At 42.1% G+C, this 18,030-nt stretch overlaps 1 protein-coding gene across 3 annotated transcripts in view; it reads left to right on the top strand.

Moving 5' to 3' along the window:
* COL24A1 (collagen type XXIV alpha 1 chain) overlaps positions 1 to 18,030 on the top strand; it is a 186,625-nt gene that overhangs the window by 134,895 nt on the left and 33,700 nt on the right. For all 3 annotated transcript variants that reach the window (XM_069981559.1, XM_069981558.1, XM_069981560.1), the window contains 6 exons: positions 7,281 to 7,334; positions 8,788 to 8,841; positions 11,271 to 11,324; positions 11,954 to 12,007; positions 17,703 to 17,756; positions 17,848 to 17,892. In XM_069981559.1, coding sequence (XP_069837660.1) covers positions 7,281 to 7,334; positions 8,788 to 8,841; positions 11,271 to 11,324; positions 11,954 to 12,007; positions 17,703 to 17,756; positions 17,848 to 17,892 — 315 coding nt within the window. The remainder of the gene's footprint in view (positions 1 to 7,280; positions 7,335 to 8,787; positions 8,842 to 11,270; positions 11,325 to 11,953; positions 12,008 to 17,702; positions 17,757 to 17,847; positions 17,893 to 18,030) is intronic.

Genomic DNA, 18,030 nt, shown 5'->3' with positions numbered 1-18,030 from the left:
AGGTCATTTGATACATGAATATGTGTGTCTGAGTAATATGTTCTTGGATTTTAACTTGGTCTAATTTAAAGTGACTCTGTACCCACAATCTGACCCCCCCAAAACCACTTGTACCTTCGATTAGCTGCTTTTAATCCACGATCTGTCCTGGGGTCTGTTTGGCAGGTGATGCAGTTATTGTCCTAAAAAAGAACTTTAAAACTTGCAGTCCTGTGTCAAATTAGCGTAGCCTAGAGTACCCATGCTCTAGCATTGCACCACCCCTCCGTCCCTCCTCCCCGCACTCTTCACCATTAGGAATGCCCCTGGAACATTTTCTCCTATTCCTCACTTGTGTAAACACTGCACATAGACTGGATCGTTAAGGTACCTGTGCAGTGTTCAAACAGGTGAGGAATAGGAGAAAATGTTCTAGGAGCATTCCTAATGATGAGGAGGGATGGAGGGGTGTCGCAATCCTAGGCCACGCCAATTTGACACAGGGCTGCAAGATTAAACGTTTTTTTTAGGACAATAACTGTGTCACCTGCCGAAGGAACCCCAGGATAGATGTTGGATTAAAAGCAGCTATCCAAAGGTACAAGCGGTTTGGGGGGGGGCAGATTTTGGGTATAGAGTCACTTTAAGTACCTGGACCCATTTGGGCATTACATAGCAGTCCTGAGTCATGAAGTTGTGTGTAGTCACTTCTTCCCCTGCTGCAAGCAGGCCTCAACCTTATCTGAAGTCAAGCTTAGGGGGCTGTCAATTATGAAACAAAAGGCGTGCTTGCATCAGTGGGACTCATGGAGAGCCCCAGTGACTCCATTTTAACTGGAGCTTAGGTAGCAATGTTTAATTTATTCTTCTTAAATTATTGTCAGATTTAACAAAGTGTCCAATTTACAATGGTCGTCTCAGAGCAAATTAATATTTTACTTGAAGAAGCATCTAAGTAGCTAAAATGCTGGTTACAACAATTCAAAATGTTTTCCAGTCCAATATGTTAATTTGGGTCTAGATTGCCAAATGGATGGTCACTATTGCTCAGTTCTCCATAGAGAGAGCCCTCTGATTCAAGTCCCATTCAAAACTAAAGATGCCAATACACCTTATACTAAAAGGGTGCCATTGATGGGTTGGGCCAACTTGTATAGCATCCCCCCGATAATGTTTGTGAAAAGGAGGGAAATGCATGCTGGATTTTTGCTACCCGACCCTTTTGTTCTGGGAGGTAACTGGCAGCCATAGGAAATATGAACATTGCACTGTGCTGAACGCTCATGTGTATGGGGAAGTCAGGAGAGGTAAATGTTGGCCGAATACTTAGTCAACTGACAGTTATTAAAACTGTATGGCCAGCTTAAAGGGAATCTAGGTGTATGGTGTCTTAAATGAGGGCAGTATAAACTAGTGACAGAAATGCTGAACAGATCAGTGTATTACTTACAACATTCAGTTCAGCCGTTCTCCTAATATGCAGGAGAATAGGATCCTTGCCACACCCCTTCCCCCGCCCTCCAGCTGCTGATTGACAGTTGACTGCCTTTACACAGCATGGATAGATAACTGCCAATCAACAGCTGGTGGGCGGAGTTTTCTGCTTCTCATGAATATCCAGGACTACTGAGCTCATGCACATAATGGAGAGGACTAATTATTGTCCATGTTATTCAGGAGGAGATCTCTGAAGCTGCACAGAACAATTAGTAAGTGATGCATCATTCTGTTCAGCTTCTCTGTCACTAGTTTATACTACCCTGAGATAGGACCCCATAAACCTGCTGGCTGACTGACTCTCTGTAAAGGGAAACTATCAGCAGGTTAGAACTATCTAACCTTCTGATATCTCCATATTGTGCATGAGGCTCTGAGCATCAAGGTAAGTTTCTTACCTTCATACTTGGTGCCGTTTCCATGAAATTAGGAATTCATCTCCTATGCTTAATAAGTCGTTTTGGTGCACTGGGTGCAGGACTACAATTATCCTCTCTGGCCGGCCCGCTTTGATATCCATTAGGAGGGGTGGGCCACCTAGAGGTGACTGTTCTGCCCCCATTGCACCAAAACTATTTTTTAACGTAGGAGATAAACCTAAAATAATGGAAACAGTGCCGAGGATGGAGGTAAGAAAATTACCCTTAGATTCTTCTTACTGGCAGATAGTTTCCCTTTAAGCAGTGGTGACCACCATGTCTATTGTCTATTAACATCACTGCAGTTTATAGATTTTCGGGCAGTCACCATTGCGTTCGATGGGGCATAAACCTGAGCACTTTTCCCATTGAGAAGCCATTGGTGTGACAGTCTAGGCTCTCACTAACATATCAGACAGCACCACTCCTACCTTGTTGTGTGGCATTGCAGTTCTCATCAGTCACACAAGCCAGCTCATCCCATTTTTTTAGTCACATATATTTTAAATGTAAAAATATTCCAAATAGATATCAAAGAATAAAAAGTTATAGTTCTATGTGATCGTGGTCATTTTTCCGCATCAGCGCTCAGACTCTAGGAAATGAGAACCAGTTGTCACCTGTACAGAATGTGTGAGATGGCTGACATCAATAGCCGAGGCCCATAGGCGGAGGCGGGCTGCCATCTTCCTGTTTTTAAGGAAAAATGTTTTATCTGCACATTTTAGGTATGCTAAAGCTATCACGAAGGCTTTGATCAGAGGAGCGGTCCTGAAAGCTTTATCTGCACAGGCGGTAATAGGGGCTGGAGAAGGACGCATTAGTTCTGTTCCAGCATGCTGCCTATAGAACATATGGGGGCACTTCTATTGCTATGATCCTCATCACAGTCTGCAAGGTGATGACATGAAGTTGTATTTTAGAATTATTTAGTAAATTTTCCCCCAGCGCAGCTGTAAAATAATGCCATATGCTATAACCTTGATCTGATATTTTGACGTGAAGTGGGTGGAAGCCAGATGGTGGATCTCTATGTAACACCTGTACCCGCATTGCAGCTTCATCACTTCATTGTCTTATTGGACTTATTCCATTGCCTTCTTCTACTTCTCTATCTCCTGCTTCTCCCCCTTAAAGGGACAATGTCATCAGAAAATGACTTATTGTATAAATAAGGTTTTTATGCTAAACAGATTTTTTTAAGAATTTTTGGGGACATTTTTTCAAATTTTCAATTTTTCTATCTATACTATAAGATAATCCTGAGATCTTGCAGTTCTCATTCTCACCACTGGGGCTAAAATTAAGCTGAGACTTCCTGTTGTGTATGTGGTGATAAGAGGAGGCTGCTGTAAAGTGATTTGTACAGCATTGTAGCGTCATGTGACACCAGTAAAGGAGACAATAGCAGCTCCCTGTGGAATCACCTTTTCACAGGTCGCAGAGCGCGCTCAGTAATGTTTCATATTCACCTCAAAGGGACAAACTCTGTCTATTGTCTTGTAAAGAATGTCACTAAATGCTGTTAAGAACAACCCAGGCAAGATGGGAGCCCCCATAACAATGTACAAAAATTGTAGATTTTTGTCAGAAAATAGAAACAGATTAGAATAAAAGAACAAGTTTTAGTATCTGACTCTAATTAGTAAAAGAAAATTTAGGTGACACATTCCCTTTAAAGTCTCCATATACATTAGATAGAACTATTTTGATGGTTGTACCACCGTTGAATGATGGTATTGCTGTCATATAGTTATATCATCCATTACATTTTATAGGAGAAATATGGAAACCAACACTTTCCAGTAACTATTCCTTTTTCTTCATCAAACTATTTCACATCAAGGTCTCCATGATGCAGAACACAGGCAGCACACATTTCAGACTTATAAATAGCCATCACAGTGGTTGTTGTTGATCAATAACACCAGGCGGAGGATGAGATCTGAGATTATTCTGTCCTGAAAGATTGTTCATGGACTTCAACTTTAATCTACTGTGCATGGATACTGTAAGGGTGCCCATACAGCTTCAATTAAAGGGGAACTCCGCCAGTGTTTATCTTTCAAATCAACTGGCTTCAGAAAGTTATATAGATTTGTAATTTACTTCTATTTAAGAATCACTAGTCTTCCAGTACTTATCATCTGCTGTATGTCCTGCAGGTAGTGGTGTATTCTCTCCAGTCTGACACAGTGCTCTCTGCTGCCACCTCTGTCCATGTCAGGAACTGTCAAGAGCAGCAGCAAATGCTCATAGAAAACCTCTCCTGCTCTGGACAGTTCCTGACATGGACAGAGGTGGCAGCAGAGAGCACTGTGTCAGACTGGAAAGAATACACCACTTCCTGCAGGACATGCAGCAACTGATAAGTACTGGAAGACTGGATCTTTTTAAATAGGAGTAAATTACAAATATATAACTATAACTTTTTTAAACCAATTGAAAAATATTTTGTCGGAGTACTCCTTAAAAGATTGATCTGAGAGTAAAGGCGGGTTTAGATTTATTCTGCAATCCGACAGCGTTCCCCTCCGGCACAGTAGATCCATTCATTTCAACTGGACAGTTCAAAGCATGCAGCACTTCAATTGGGACGCCCGATCGCGGGACAGGCAAGATGGTGGAACAAACGTGCAGCCTTCTGCCATCCAGCCCTGTTGGTTAATGGAAACATCCAGGTTGAAAGTCTGATGACAACTGATGCTATCTTGCCGTTGTGGTATCAGTTGTCATCAAAAGAATGATGTTGGACCGCCTAGTATATGTAAGCCATTCTAATGTGACACATGGCCGTTCAGTGATCACTAGTTCACCAGAGATGGGAAGATGAGAGCATTTCCTTTCTTTATATGTATGAATAAAATCTGTTAAACAGGCTTGGGATGGATCCACCATGAGGTTTTCCGTATAATGAGAAGGTCAGGCCTCAGATGCTCCTGAACAATTGTACGCTTCTCTTAGGTTTAGTCACATGGACTTTTTCTTCCCCTGGTTGATTCATTTCTCAGAGACCATTACAGTATCTGTAGGAAGAAGCACGTCTCTCTGTCTGGTAAATTTATAGCCTAGACGTGGTACAGCGATGATTTCCTGACACTTTCACCTTTGAATATTTTTTTTGTTATTGATCTTTGTCTTTGGTATTTTTTGTTGGTTTAGAAAACAATTTCTAAAAATATCTTAAAGGAACAGTCTAGATAAACGGGGAAATGGAGGATTATAGGGTAACTGAAAGGCCCCAACTCCTCCAGCATTTTACTAGGCTTAAAGGAGAAGTCCATCAAAAAATTTTATTACAGTATTGTATTGCTCCCCAAAATTTGTACAAATCACCAATATACACTTATTACAGGAAATGCACATAAAGTGCTTTTTTCCGTGCACTTACTACTGCATCAAGGCTTCACTTCCTGGATAACATGGTGATGTCACTTCCTGGATAACATGGTGATGTCACTTCCTGGATAACATGGTGATGTCACTTCCTGGATAACATGGTGATGTCACTTCCTGGATAACATGGTGATGTCACTTCCTGGATAACGTGGTGATGTCACTTCCTGGATAAAGTGGGGATGTCACGACCCGACTCCCAGAGCTGTGCGGACTGTGGCTGCTGGAGAGGATTATTGCAGGGGGACACAGAGCACTGGAGTGACACTGAGCATCCCCCTGCCATCATCCTCTCCAGCAGCCACAGCCCGCACAGCTCTGAGAGTCGGGTTGTGACTTCAACATTTTATCCAGGAAGTGACATCACCATGTTATCCAGGAAGTGACATCACCATGTTATCCAGGAAGTGAAGCCTTGATGCAGTAGTAAGTGCATCCTTTAATGGGGGAATTTACCAAGACTGACTTACCAATACCCTGGTCTGGAGCTATGTGCTAATATGTGTATAAAAATTGGCTGCTAGGCTAAGGGGGCATGAATCAGGCTTGGCTGGTTGTGCGATTATGAAGCTGCGACAAAGACCCCCTAAGACTAGCATTTGCAGTCTGTTTTACAGTAAAGTTCCCTTCTATCTGCCTGTTTCATGTAAAGTGCAGACAGTGAACCAAATAGTAAACCCCCTATATCTTGGATATGGGGAGCATAGCATACAAATATTTCTGCATGGGTCAAAATGGGCTTTTTTATTTTATTAAATATAATTTGTATGCTGGTGCAGATGGTACAGAGTGCAGTTGCCCCGCAGCATTTAAAATGAACCTATGACTTAGTTTTTCTGACCCGCCTTCCCTCATTTAAAGGGGTTTTCCGATTTGAAAATACTTGTCCTCTATCCACAGAATAGAGATTGCAGGAGTCTGACCTCCGTGCCCCCGGGGATCTCTCTATAGGGACCCAGCCTATAAAGAAATTCCCAGAGGACATGGAAGTTGGATCCCCCCACAATCTCATACTTATACGCTATCCTCTGCTAGGGGATGTAAGTGATACATCCTTCTGTTTCGCTTCTCTGTTACTAGTTTATACCACCGTGAGATAGGACACCATAAACCTACTGACAGAGTCAGTCAGTGTTAAAGTTCTTAAACCACCTTATGTGTGACAGGTACTATAAATGATGCATGGTAGCTGGGGTTGCTATTACAGATTTTGCTTTGGGACCCAGTTACACCTCAGACTTGCTACTTGTCGGGGCCTGGAGGCTCTTATGTCATACGTTGTCAATTGAGGGGGGTATGCTGGTACAGATTTAGTTGTTGGTCCCTAAAACTTCCCATCACATTAAAAAACAATACTAATATAATGTTTAAAGGGTAAATAAAAAAAACTATATAATGATCACTTTGTGCAGAACTATGTGAGAGGTGGGAGAGAACGTCCCTTTATAGCCGAAAATCTGGAACTTAAGTTATTTCAAGACAATTTATGAATGAAAACAGATGACGGAAGCTGGGGTGAATTATTGGAGCTCTGACTCATGTAATATAAGAATCCGGCATTGTACATGAGGACACAGAAGCTGCTGCCGTTAACTTACTTGTCGGTAGCGGAGCTGACCCGTTTTACAATGAGAAAGGCTCGGCAAATGTTGTTACCTGCCCTCACCTCCAGGGGGCAGTCTAAAGAAAACGTGTAGCACTAAAGGTCACTGCAACCATCCCGGCCATGATCAGTCGGAGCTGTAACACACCGTGTACAGTAGGGATTGTACAACTCTAATTGGGGATTTATTGAAGATTTACGTTTGGACGCAGTTTAGACAAAAGAAATCTGTTTTTGTTTTTTTGCTTTTTTTTTTTTTTATAAAAATTAGCTTTTTGTTGAATAGTGTGATGAAAAACACATAACTTTGTTTGGTTTTGTTTACTGTGTTGCCTTTGTTGGGGGTAATTTTGTTTATATGCTGTTTTTTTTTGTTAATCCTGTAGGGTCCTGAGGGGTTGCCGGGAGAATCTGGACCAGCTGGAGATCCTGGAGAAAAGGTACAAGCTGTAAAATGGGATGTGTGATGTTTGTAGTGTGTCACTGGTGCATAGCAGGGGAGGGGGGGTCTCATAGTAAAGAAGCCAAGAACTGCCCGAAATCATCCAGATTGCTCATTACCAGTTGGTGAAGGCCATTATTAGTATCATAGAGGTGGGTTTTAGTAGGGCAGAATGATCCACAGTAACACCTGGCACCCGCAACAATCAGCTGGATCTCCGGGTCCCCTACTGAATGATCCCACCTCCATTTCAGAGACAGACTTGTCTCAGCAGTGACAGGGCACTCAGCCAATCACTGGCCGCAGTGCTGTCCCATCTCAGTCACTGATTGGTGTGTGAGCTGTCACTGCCAGGATGAGTCGGTCCCGGAAGTGGAGATGGGATCCTTCAGCCGGGGACATGGAGATGTCTCAAGAGGACACACTGGGGGGGCACAGAAGGTAAGAATAACATGTTTGTTATGTTCTTCACCGGGACAGCAACATATCAAGTTTTACACAGCTGGAATACCCCTTTAACAGTGCCAGGATGTGTTCTGCATTTTTCTATAATTTGCACAAAAAAAGTGTTTTTTTTTTGCAAATCACTGTAAATTCCTAAAGTTTTTGCTGCATCCTGAAAGTCTAAAAAGGGTAAAAAAAAATAACTCTTAAACCCCCCTTTTCTAATGACAATGAGAAGACTCTGGGGCTCTGTCTCAGTTTATACAGCAAAGCTGAATGAGCAGCAGGAATGGGATATGTAAGCTTATTGTGTGCCTCAGTGGTAGCAGTGTATGAAGGGGAATATATTATACTATCTTACATAAAAACACCACAAGAATGACAATACGCTCTCTTTATAAGACGGTGTAATACGTTCTACATTTGGATCGGCTTTACTTCGTAATATTCAGATATTTCAGTTTTGGGAAATACAACATCTGCAAAGATTATTACGACCCAGGAATGGCATGGAATCCGCCTGTAATGATGATGTCTCATACAAACAATCTTTGAAGGGGTAGATAAGGATTTATTGTAGTTTCTGCTCCGATCGTAACTCGGCAGCTCAAAGAAAACATGGACGGAGGATAGAAATTCCAGAGCCATAAATTGTTTTTAAGTGGGTATAATTATGTAAGTCCTGGAAACATGGCCACAGTATTATGGCAACATGATGTCGAGGATTGTAGGCATTCTTTAGTCTAATTGTATGTCGCCAGGAATCTGTATGTGAGTAGAAGCCGAGACATTCATTACAGGGGCAATTATGTCAATGGTTTTGGGACTGGTGGTGGTTGGACCAACACCAGTCACCTTATTATCACTCATCCTGTATGAGATATAGATGGCCCCTTAATACACAGGACTAATGTACTTTATTACTAGTGTTGAGTGGACCAAAACTGTTCAGGTTTGGCAACGAGAGCATGTACGACATTATTATACATTATTTCATTTTTTTTCAGGGAGAGCGTGGTAATCCTGGTCCTGAAGGTCCTTCTGGTGAAAAAGGCTCACAGGTATAAATATATATAAACCGTCATGTGATGAAATTAATACGGCTCGGGGGGGGGGGGGTACCAGTTATCAGTAAGAAGATCCAGCTGAAGGTATGGAGTATTATACGCAATGCTTCTTGGGAAAGAAATATGCTAATTTGTTCCCTCGCCACCTATATATTGCAACCCTGTGTCAGTGTCCAGTTCTTAAAGGGAATGTATCATCATCATTCCCTTTAAAACTTGACGATTGCTTTTTATGTTAAACATATTTATGTTAAAAAATATTTTTTTTCAAATCAACTGTGTCAGAAAGTTATAGAGATTTGTAATTTACTTTTATTTTAAAAAAATTAAGTCTTCTAGTACTTATCACCTGCTGTATGTCTCGCAGGAAGTAGTGTATTCTTTCCAGTCTGACATAGTGCTCTCTGCTGCCACCTCTGTCCATGTCAGGAACTGTTCAGGGCAGTAGCAAATAGAAAACCTCTCCTGCTCTACAAATCTATATAACTTTATCAAATCAGTTGATTAAAAGAAGCCAGAATACCTCTTTAAATTCACAAGATCACTGTGATCATTGTCAAAAATGTCATTGTGTTGTGTTTTTTGTGACAATGTGCAAAGTCAGCGGCGTCCTCCTCTGGATTCATTACCGTTATCCTGTAGTCCCATGGAGATCATATTGCATCTGGCCCTGTTTTCCCAGCAGCGGTCAACCACCACCAGTAATAGGGGAAGCATTCCACACGAGCTGCAATGTACAATGTTATATAATGGATACTAGAGCGGCAGAACGCTTCATGTGCCATCTGTGGCTGAGCGAACACATTTCCTCTGGCAGAGAACGCTCACTGACAGACTGGTACCAGAACGTTACGTAAAGATTGTTTTGCGGTTTCGATGGCTCTTGCAGATTTTCCGACTTTTTCTGCTGAGCTTTTCAAGACCTGAAATAATTTTTCCATCATTACCATCTTATGCTTTAAACAGTTGCATTGACCACCAGGGTAACATTACGAGACTTATTTCATGGAAATGTAATTTAACGTCTCTCCGTAAATGGCTGTAGGACATATAGAGCTGGAAGAATTTGCAGAACAGCAGAAAATTGTGAAGCTGGAACCAAGAGACTAAGATTTCCTCCAGCCCCTATAGGCACTACCTACAGAGGGTTCACCACAACTATGCACACTTTGCACTTGAAAACATAACTTTTGCTTGTTCAAAACCACAAACGTTAAACACTCCAGCCTGTACCCAAACTGAGAGTATGGATGTCTTCATCTGTAGACAGTCTGTCGCTCCACCACAGAGTGCATATCGTAGTATGCACAGGGAGAAACACAATCCGCCTGCACCAAAACATTGTTTTTGTTCTGCAATGTGCATAACAGACTTGAAAAAAAACCTTGGTCAGTTGTAGAGATGAGCGGAGAAAAAAAAACTCCACCCATTTGTAGGTGAGAAGTTTGTAGAAAGTTTGGTTTGGTACCAAACTTTTTGTAAATTTTTAATGAGTTTGTAAAGATGGTGGCTGCACAATATTATACAAAAAGAAAGGTATGCTCACCTGTCTGCGTTCCTACGGTGTCCTGCTACAGGTCTCTGGTGTCAGCCCGCTCAGCCACTCACTGACTTAAACTGAACAGCGCAGTGACCAACAATTAGCTGAGCGGGCTGGAGACAGCTGCAGGGGGACACTGGGGAAGCACAGACAGGTAAGTATTGATGAGCTAACTTGCTGATCTGCACTAAAACAGCTATTCACCTGCAATCGTTTAGCTGTTTTAGTCGGTTCATTTAGGGTTCGGTTCAAACGAGCCGGAACTTTGCGTTAAAGTTCTGCAAACCTGCCGAACCGAACTTTTGAAAAGTTTGCTCATCTCTAATTATTTGTATCATGTTTTATATTTCCCTACTTTCAGCCAACATCCGGCTGCAGTGTTACCAGGCAAAAAAAGCTCCATGACACCAACCTAATAGACAGCCTGTGAGTCCTGCTCCGCCTGCCCACACTTAGTGATTGACAGCTCTTCCTGTATACAGACTCGTATAGGAAAAGCCAACAATGACTCCACATGGGCGGGGAAAGTGCTACTTGCAGGCTGTATATATCAGACTTAGCATTTACTAAAGTGGATGAAACCTTAGGACAGGACCACAATCTGTCCCTCAGTCCTAGTCTACCCTCAGATAGTGGCAGACTCTTTATACAAGTGACTATAATCATCTATAATGTACTATATGTCAGGGAATACAGCATATGCTACCAGTATGCCAATGTAGAGCCCAAACATAAGCTACTCTATAGAAGTGAAAGTAGTCTTGGTCACATGATGCTAGGAAATACTTTAAAGGATTTGTATAACATTTTAGGAAACAAACTTTGCAACCTATATAGTTTATATAAACTGCAGGAGTTTCACCTTTTTCTCATGTCATTTTAGGGCTATCCTGGACCCCCTGGCACACCTGGACCAGTTGGTCCACCAGGATTACCAGTAAGTAAAAGACCTTATCAGAAGTTGACCATTTTCTTAACTATTTACCAACCACTTACCTGGGCCGTATTTGCAGCTTGTGCTGCCCTAGATATCTGGACTCCATGTGCAGCAGAATTTTTCAACCATTTGTCACTAACTTAAAGGGGCTGTGTCATAAATCAAATGTTAGCAACAGTGCAGACACTTTCCCATAATCCACCTTGCTTTCATGTGAAGTGGAAACCAACTCCTGGAACTAATGGAACAGATCGGGTGACTGGGATTGAACTGAACATGAGTGACCCAACTTAGTGGATGCCAGGCAGGGGCAACAGGTTATCAAACAAAGCAGACTTATGGCGGTTAGTAAGTCTATAGCTCTCAAACGATACAAAGGGCTAGTTCACAAAAAAAAAACAAAAAAAAAAAACACTGTGAGAACTTGGCCTTAAAATATGTTTCATATTACATAATACATCAGTTTAGATCTAGTTTCCTTTGTGACACCGCCCCTTTAAGTGCCGCCCTGAGCGCAGGCCCTGGGGTGCTTGGGGACAAATATGGTCTTGCTGGTTACACACTATAGCCGGATGTACAGTACTTGGTGGTTATCTCTGACATAACAGAATTCTGTATTTCTACCACAGGGTCCTGCTGGGCAAAGGGGATCACCAGGAATACAAGGTCCAAAAGGTCAAAGAGTGAGTATGAGCTTATCCATACAATGTGGGCCATTGTTCTACAACCCATGGCTCCGGAGCCCTTTGTCAAACGTTAGCAGTGAGCTATCTGGATATACAATGAACCGTCTGGATATACATGAATTGTTGTCCGTGACGTCTCCATACACAACTAAAACTAATACAGGGAGGACAGAGGTAACAATGGAGGAGAGAGAATGGTGATGTTTAGGGAGTGAGAATACACTGGTGAAAACAAGATCTCTCTCTACCGGGTGGCGCTACACTAGGTTTCTGTATCTCCCCTACCATAATATTATACCATTATTATTACTCCCTCTGCCTATAGTGACCCTATGAGTTATATGGGTAAAGCCAGGGTGGAAACAAGTATGTTCCCGCAGCGCCGACAGTACGCAGATTTATGTAGAGGCGCACCTAAATTCAGCGCACCTAGAGTCTGCTCCCCACGTTCCCTGCACAATCTTTCATCTATTACTGTAAGTCAGAATGCTCAGGAGACAGCTGGAAGCCATCTCTAGGGTTAGCGGTGGCCGGTTTGTAAGACGTAATTGAAGCCCTGATGTATTTGTTTATGAATTTATTCTGAGACTAAAGAGAAAATTTCTAATTAGTCGCAGAACGCGAGCAAAACGAAATGACCTTCTCCGAAGCCGCACAAATCAAATGCTTATGAGTGAGCTATAAAACTAGAAGTGGCCTTGTCTATGTGTAAGCCATGCCGAGATCGCATCTAACCCAGATGTGCTGCAGGAAGACACGTCAGCGCCAGAGGGGCCGGATACATGTGATCATGGGAAACCAGGGAGGAAGGGCCAAGAAACATTCTCTATGGTTGAGTACCTAGACAGGCTGAGAGTATGGGGGCAAAGCTTCTGCTGTGCGGCTGTGAAGTACTGCTCCATCATAGATCCTGGATAAATGAGATGGGTAGTCTACAGCTGGGGAGAAAAACTGGCGGTCTGCAGCAGTTGCAGAACTACAATTCCCATCATGCCTGGATAACCCCTTTAAGTAAGCAGCTGCTGCAATTCCCGAGTTACATGTTTTTCTAAAAGCCAATCTATAACCTAGATATGAAACTACATTTCCCATCATGCATCTCCCTGATTGGTCTGTACTCGCCCCCTTAGCTTTCTTTCCTGCCCACTGCTGTCATTACTATTGCACAGTAAACACAGGACTGTTTTTTTCACCGATTTTGCATCACATCACAACAATATGTATTCCATACTAGCTGGTGATGCAGCAGAGCTGATGCACGCATGGTGTAGCTATGTGCTGCATAAGGGGCATCTGTGAGGGGTGTAGTGTAGGTTTAGATCTCTGCTTGCTGACTGTTAATAAAAACATTCTAGTTCCATCCAGACTCTAAGAACTTCTATAACACTTACAATATACAGAGCTGTGACACAAAGACAGGTAGATATGCCTGCATTCACTGACAGCTAGCAGAGATAGAACTATACATTTTCATATTAAAGAGACCTAGGCTCAGGGACACATGTCTATGGAACAAGTCTATGGAAGCAGCACCAATGCTGATGATGCAGATGATGTTTCCAAGTGAATAGACAGCTAACCCCACCACCAGAGAGGGGATCACATGTCCTGTATCTACAAAGGGAGGGGGGAGCTGAGCGTGGTCAGAGTGCACCCAGAGTAGAGGATTTTAGACGTCCAGAGCAGATAACTTTGAGAAAAAACAGGGAAAGGGTGCAAGTGGCAGAGATTGGTCAATGAGTGAGATGGCTGATTTGACCTTTAGTGCATCTCAGTTATGTATCTTAAGGATCAATAGAAGAACTCAGACGTCATTGTATTCATGGTTTATGATTATTAAAGGGATTCTTTTACTTAGAGGGTTTCTATCATTTAAACAAACTTCTGACTTGTCATAGCCACATGTGAGAGGTTTATGTTGGTCGAAGTCGGGGTGCTGAGACCCCACCGATTGTTAGAATGAAGGGGCAGATGCGCTCAGCAGCAACCGCTCTTCCTCTTCATCTCAGCCTCACTGCTAAGGTAGCGGTGGACAGAATTATAATGGAGCCCTATGGAACTTCTGGTACAGCAATTACTGAAAGTTCCATAGGGCTCCATTATAGTTCTGTGTACCGCTACTTTACCAGTGACAAGGAGATGAAGAGGCAGAGCGGGTATTGCTGTGTGCGTCTTACCTGTTCATTCTAATGATCGGCGGGGATCTCGTCACTCGGACCCTGACCAATACAAACCTCTGACATGTGGCTATGACATTGCAGAAGTTTGTTTAAATGATGGGTACCCTTTAAAACGAACAGGATAGGGGACAAGTAAAAGATCGCAGGGGATCCGACCTCTGTACCCCCCACGATCTCCGGTTCAGCCCCCGGGCTCCATTGTTTTGAGTATTGGGCTGAGTAATAGGACCATTCATCCAATGATCACCATTATTTATAGGTTAATAATTCAAAGAGAGAAAAAGTCATCACCAGCGTCATATTAGAAATGGAGTCCAATCTGAGGGCATCATGTAAGGGTCCTTTACAGACCAGCAACCACTCTTTTCAGGGGCTTCCTGCAATGGGCATAAGGAGGGGGACCCAAATAGAGGTTTCCCAATAGAACTTACAAACAAGGCTGTGCAAATAGGACAATCCCTTTAAATTTTGTTAAGAGATACTATAATAAACACTGTATATCGATGGCTGTCAACTTCCTGCTTCACTGTCCTGCGGTAGAATAAAACCAGAAAAGTGCAACTTAAAAGTAAAGTTTTAAGCCTAAAGTAGAACAAAATTACTCTGTGGGATGAATATAGCTGCATGTAAGGGAAGAACCACTCTCCGCACTTCACGCCCTATGACTACCTGGCCCTACACAATCCCTGTATCACCCACATGACCAGACTAAAGAGCTTTATCACATTCCATCTCTATATATAACCTACATTTATACGCTAAAACACTGCGGACAATTATAACTTTGCTGTGCCGGAATCATAAGTTTCATTCTTACAGTCCAGAAATATACTAAGAGGTTACCTGGCTCCATTATATCTGCCACCCAGGCGGGTAATTAGAATGTGAGCGGCCGTGGGACACAGACCATCCGCAATAAGTATATTCTAAGCTCGGTGCTATGTAATTTGCCGACTGTGCAAACCAATCATAAGAAGCGATGCTGGATCTGCTATGCGGATGGCACGACTCCCACCATCCACTATAATACCACTTAGAAAGGGCTAAACTGGTGATTCTGCCATTCCTTCCAGTCTAGGATCAGGTCCAGGTGGCTCTTACAGAAGACTATACTAGCAGTAAATATTATGTTTAGTCCTTCCTGACACCTATAATAGCTACTGATGATAATGAGAAGATTACCGGGTGGAAAGTGGCAGATTTGGTGTCCTACAATTTGTCATGAGATTGTTTGCTGCATGTTCTGTTCTAGCTCGTCAGCGGTAATCCCATCTTTCCTTTCCAGTGATCACATTCCCTGTCTGAATAAACAAACATATGGGGCGATTTATCAATGCTGTCACTATTGCTGGGATGGAGAACCTTCGGCCCTCTAACTCTAACAAAACTACAGTCCCCATAATGCCCTATAACTAACTCTGATATGTGGCTAGTAGTTTTGGGTGGAGTTGACTGTTCAGGTTTGGCAACGTTCTCTGAACCCAAGTGCTCGGAGTCCTAGAAAACATTGATACAACCACTGGCAGCATCTGACTTCTTCAGCCGCCAGGAGTCAAATGCCAAACTTCAAACGGCAATTAGGCGTGAAGAAAGTTGCCGGACTCAATTCGGCAAGTTTGTTCATCACTATTTACTATGTAGTAAAGGGCTAGATTCATCAGGGCTGGTGCTGAGCATTGTTCAACCCACTGAATCTATGTATTTATTTAATCTGAGATGTAATTTGCATAACTGTGGTTGTCATTCTTAAAGGGACTCTGTCACCTCCAACCCAACCTCCTCAAATCCCTAAACTAAAGTCATCTATAAGTAGCATAAAGGATGCCAAGTCCAAATCTGTCATTTGTAGCTTTCTAATTTTTTGTATGTCACCGCTGTAATCCTATAAACTGGGCATGTTGATGCATAGAGAGGACGACTCAGCTCAAGAATATAACGGAGAGGACTACTTAGACTCCTTCATTTGTGGCTTATAGGAAAGGAATACAAGAACATAGAAACATAAAAGATTCAGATTTAGAATCAGCATTGTATATTCAACTGATGTATCATCTACTGATAACTTAAGTTTAGCGGGTGTTTTGGAGTTGACGGAGTCCCTTTAAAATTCAACATGCCCAATACATCCTCCTTACAATACCAATTGTTTATGGTGGATTGTTAGGACACCCCTATACAGAAAATTCAGTCTGGTACTGTTAAAAGATGATCTGATGAGAGTCAGGATAGTCTAAGCATAATATAGTCATCTGTTCCTGCTAAGATTGGTTTGGGGAGAGTCAGGACACCCCCATAAATAACATAGTCATCTGGTCCTGCTAAGATTGGTTTGGAGAGGGTCAGGACACCCCATATATAACATAATCATCTGGATCTGCTGAGACTGGTTTGGGGAGGGCCAGGACACCCCCATATATTACATAGTCGTCTGGTCCTGCTGAGATCGGTTTGAGGAGGGTCAGGACCCCTCATATATATATAATATAACATAGTCATCTTTTCCCATTAAAATGCTCATTTTTCATACCGGTGATAGGGCTGGTCCATAGATGAATGTTATCATACTTCCACATTTTTAGGTGATTTCTCGAATTCCATTTGTCTGATCATATTACATTTTATTCAAATATCAGAAAGTATTTAGAGTGATAACTAGCCGATGGATAACAGGAGACGTGAAGCACACATTCACCATTCATCCAGGGCTGCCATACATACATCATCATTTCCATCAGAACTGAAGAGAATCAAATGGAAACACATTCTCCACCATCAGGATAAAAGCAGCTAGGGATGTATGAGGTGTATGAGCCGCTCATGACTATGTTACCTAATGGTGCCCAGTCCCCCCAGTCATGTCTCCGTCTATCATGCACTTTCTTCCATCCACGTTCCACAATCAGATGGAAAGTTACATTCCTGGAGAACCTGTATGAACCTGCTAACTAATAATTACACCTCTCCCCATGGAATTTCTCTTCTTCATCTTCATCATCCATTGTCATTTTAACCATTAGGCTGCTGGGTTGCTTTAATACTCACAATGATATGTGGACCGAGCGGGGTCCTTAAGCTAATGCAATGAAAAATGAGGATAAAATAAAATAATTCCCCTCCACTGGAATGTGATATACTGGTCTAGTTATTTGCTTTATGAGGTAGAATGGTTTACATTATCTATGTGTGTATATATAGTTAATAAAAAGAAGTCTGTCGCTTTAAAATCTACGTCAATTAGTTTGATCATCTAGAAAGAATATCTGTCACATCCAGCACGTTCATAGATGTCAGTATCAGTGGTGTAATGCTTCAATCCCCCTGTGGTGGCGCTGCAGGGAATGTGAACGCTTTCTAGAAGGTTTCCCTGCAAAGTAATGATGACTGATACAAAGAACTATTAGTTTTAATGCTTAAAAGAATTAATAATTTAAGAAGATGTTGTCTATATAGTGCTTAAACTTCATGTTTTCATTGTAAATCGGTGGTATAGAGCTGCTGGATTTTTGTTTTAGGGTCCAAGAGGTCCTGACGGTCCCCCAGGAGATCAGGGCAGCCCAGGGTTAAAGGTAAGCAAACTATTAATTGTAAGAAAATCTATCATCTCATTATAGCTTGTATGGTATTACTATTATTACATATTAATATTCCTTCCTCCAGGGTGAAAGAGGTGAATCTGGGAAAAAGGGACCGCCTGGACGTATTGTGAGTAGAACTCTAAATCCACATCCAAATAAAAAGCTATCTATCTATCTATCTATCTATCTATCTATCTATCTATCTATCTATTATAAGACCTCTATTAAATCCAATGGGCACCCAGTTCTTTAATACAGCTCCATG

This window comes from Dendropsophus ebraccatus, chromosome 8, assembly GCF_027789765.1.
Source record: "Dendropsophus ebraccatus isolate aDenEbr1 chromosome 8, aDenEbr1.pat, whole genome shotgun sequence".
In the NCBI taxonomy this organism is placed as follows: domain Eukaryota; kingdom Metazoa; phylum Chordata; class Amphibia; order Anura; family Hylidae; genus Dendropsophus; species Dendropsophus ebraccatus.
Note: the sequence above shows the minus strand (reverse complement) of the source record. Positions and strands in the feature narration are given on the sequence as shown.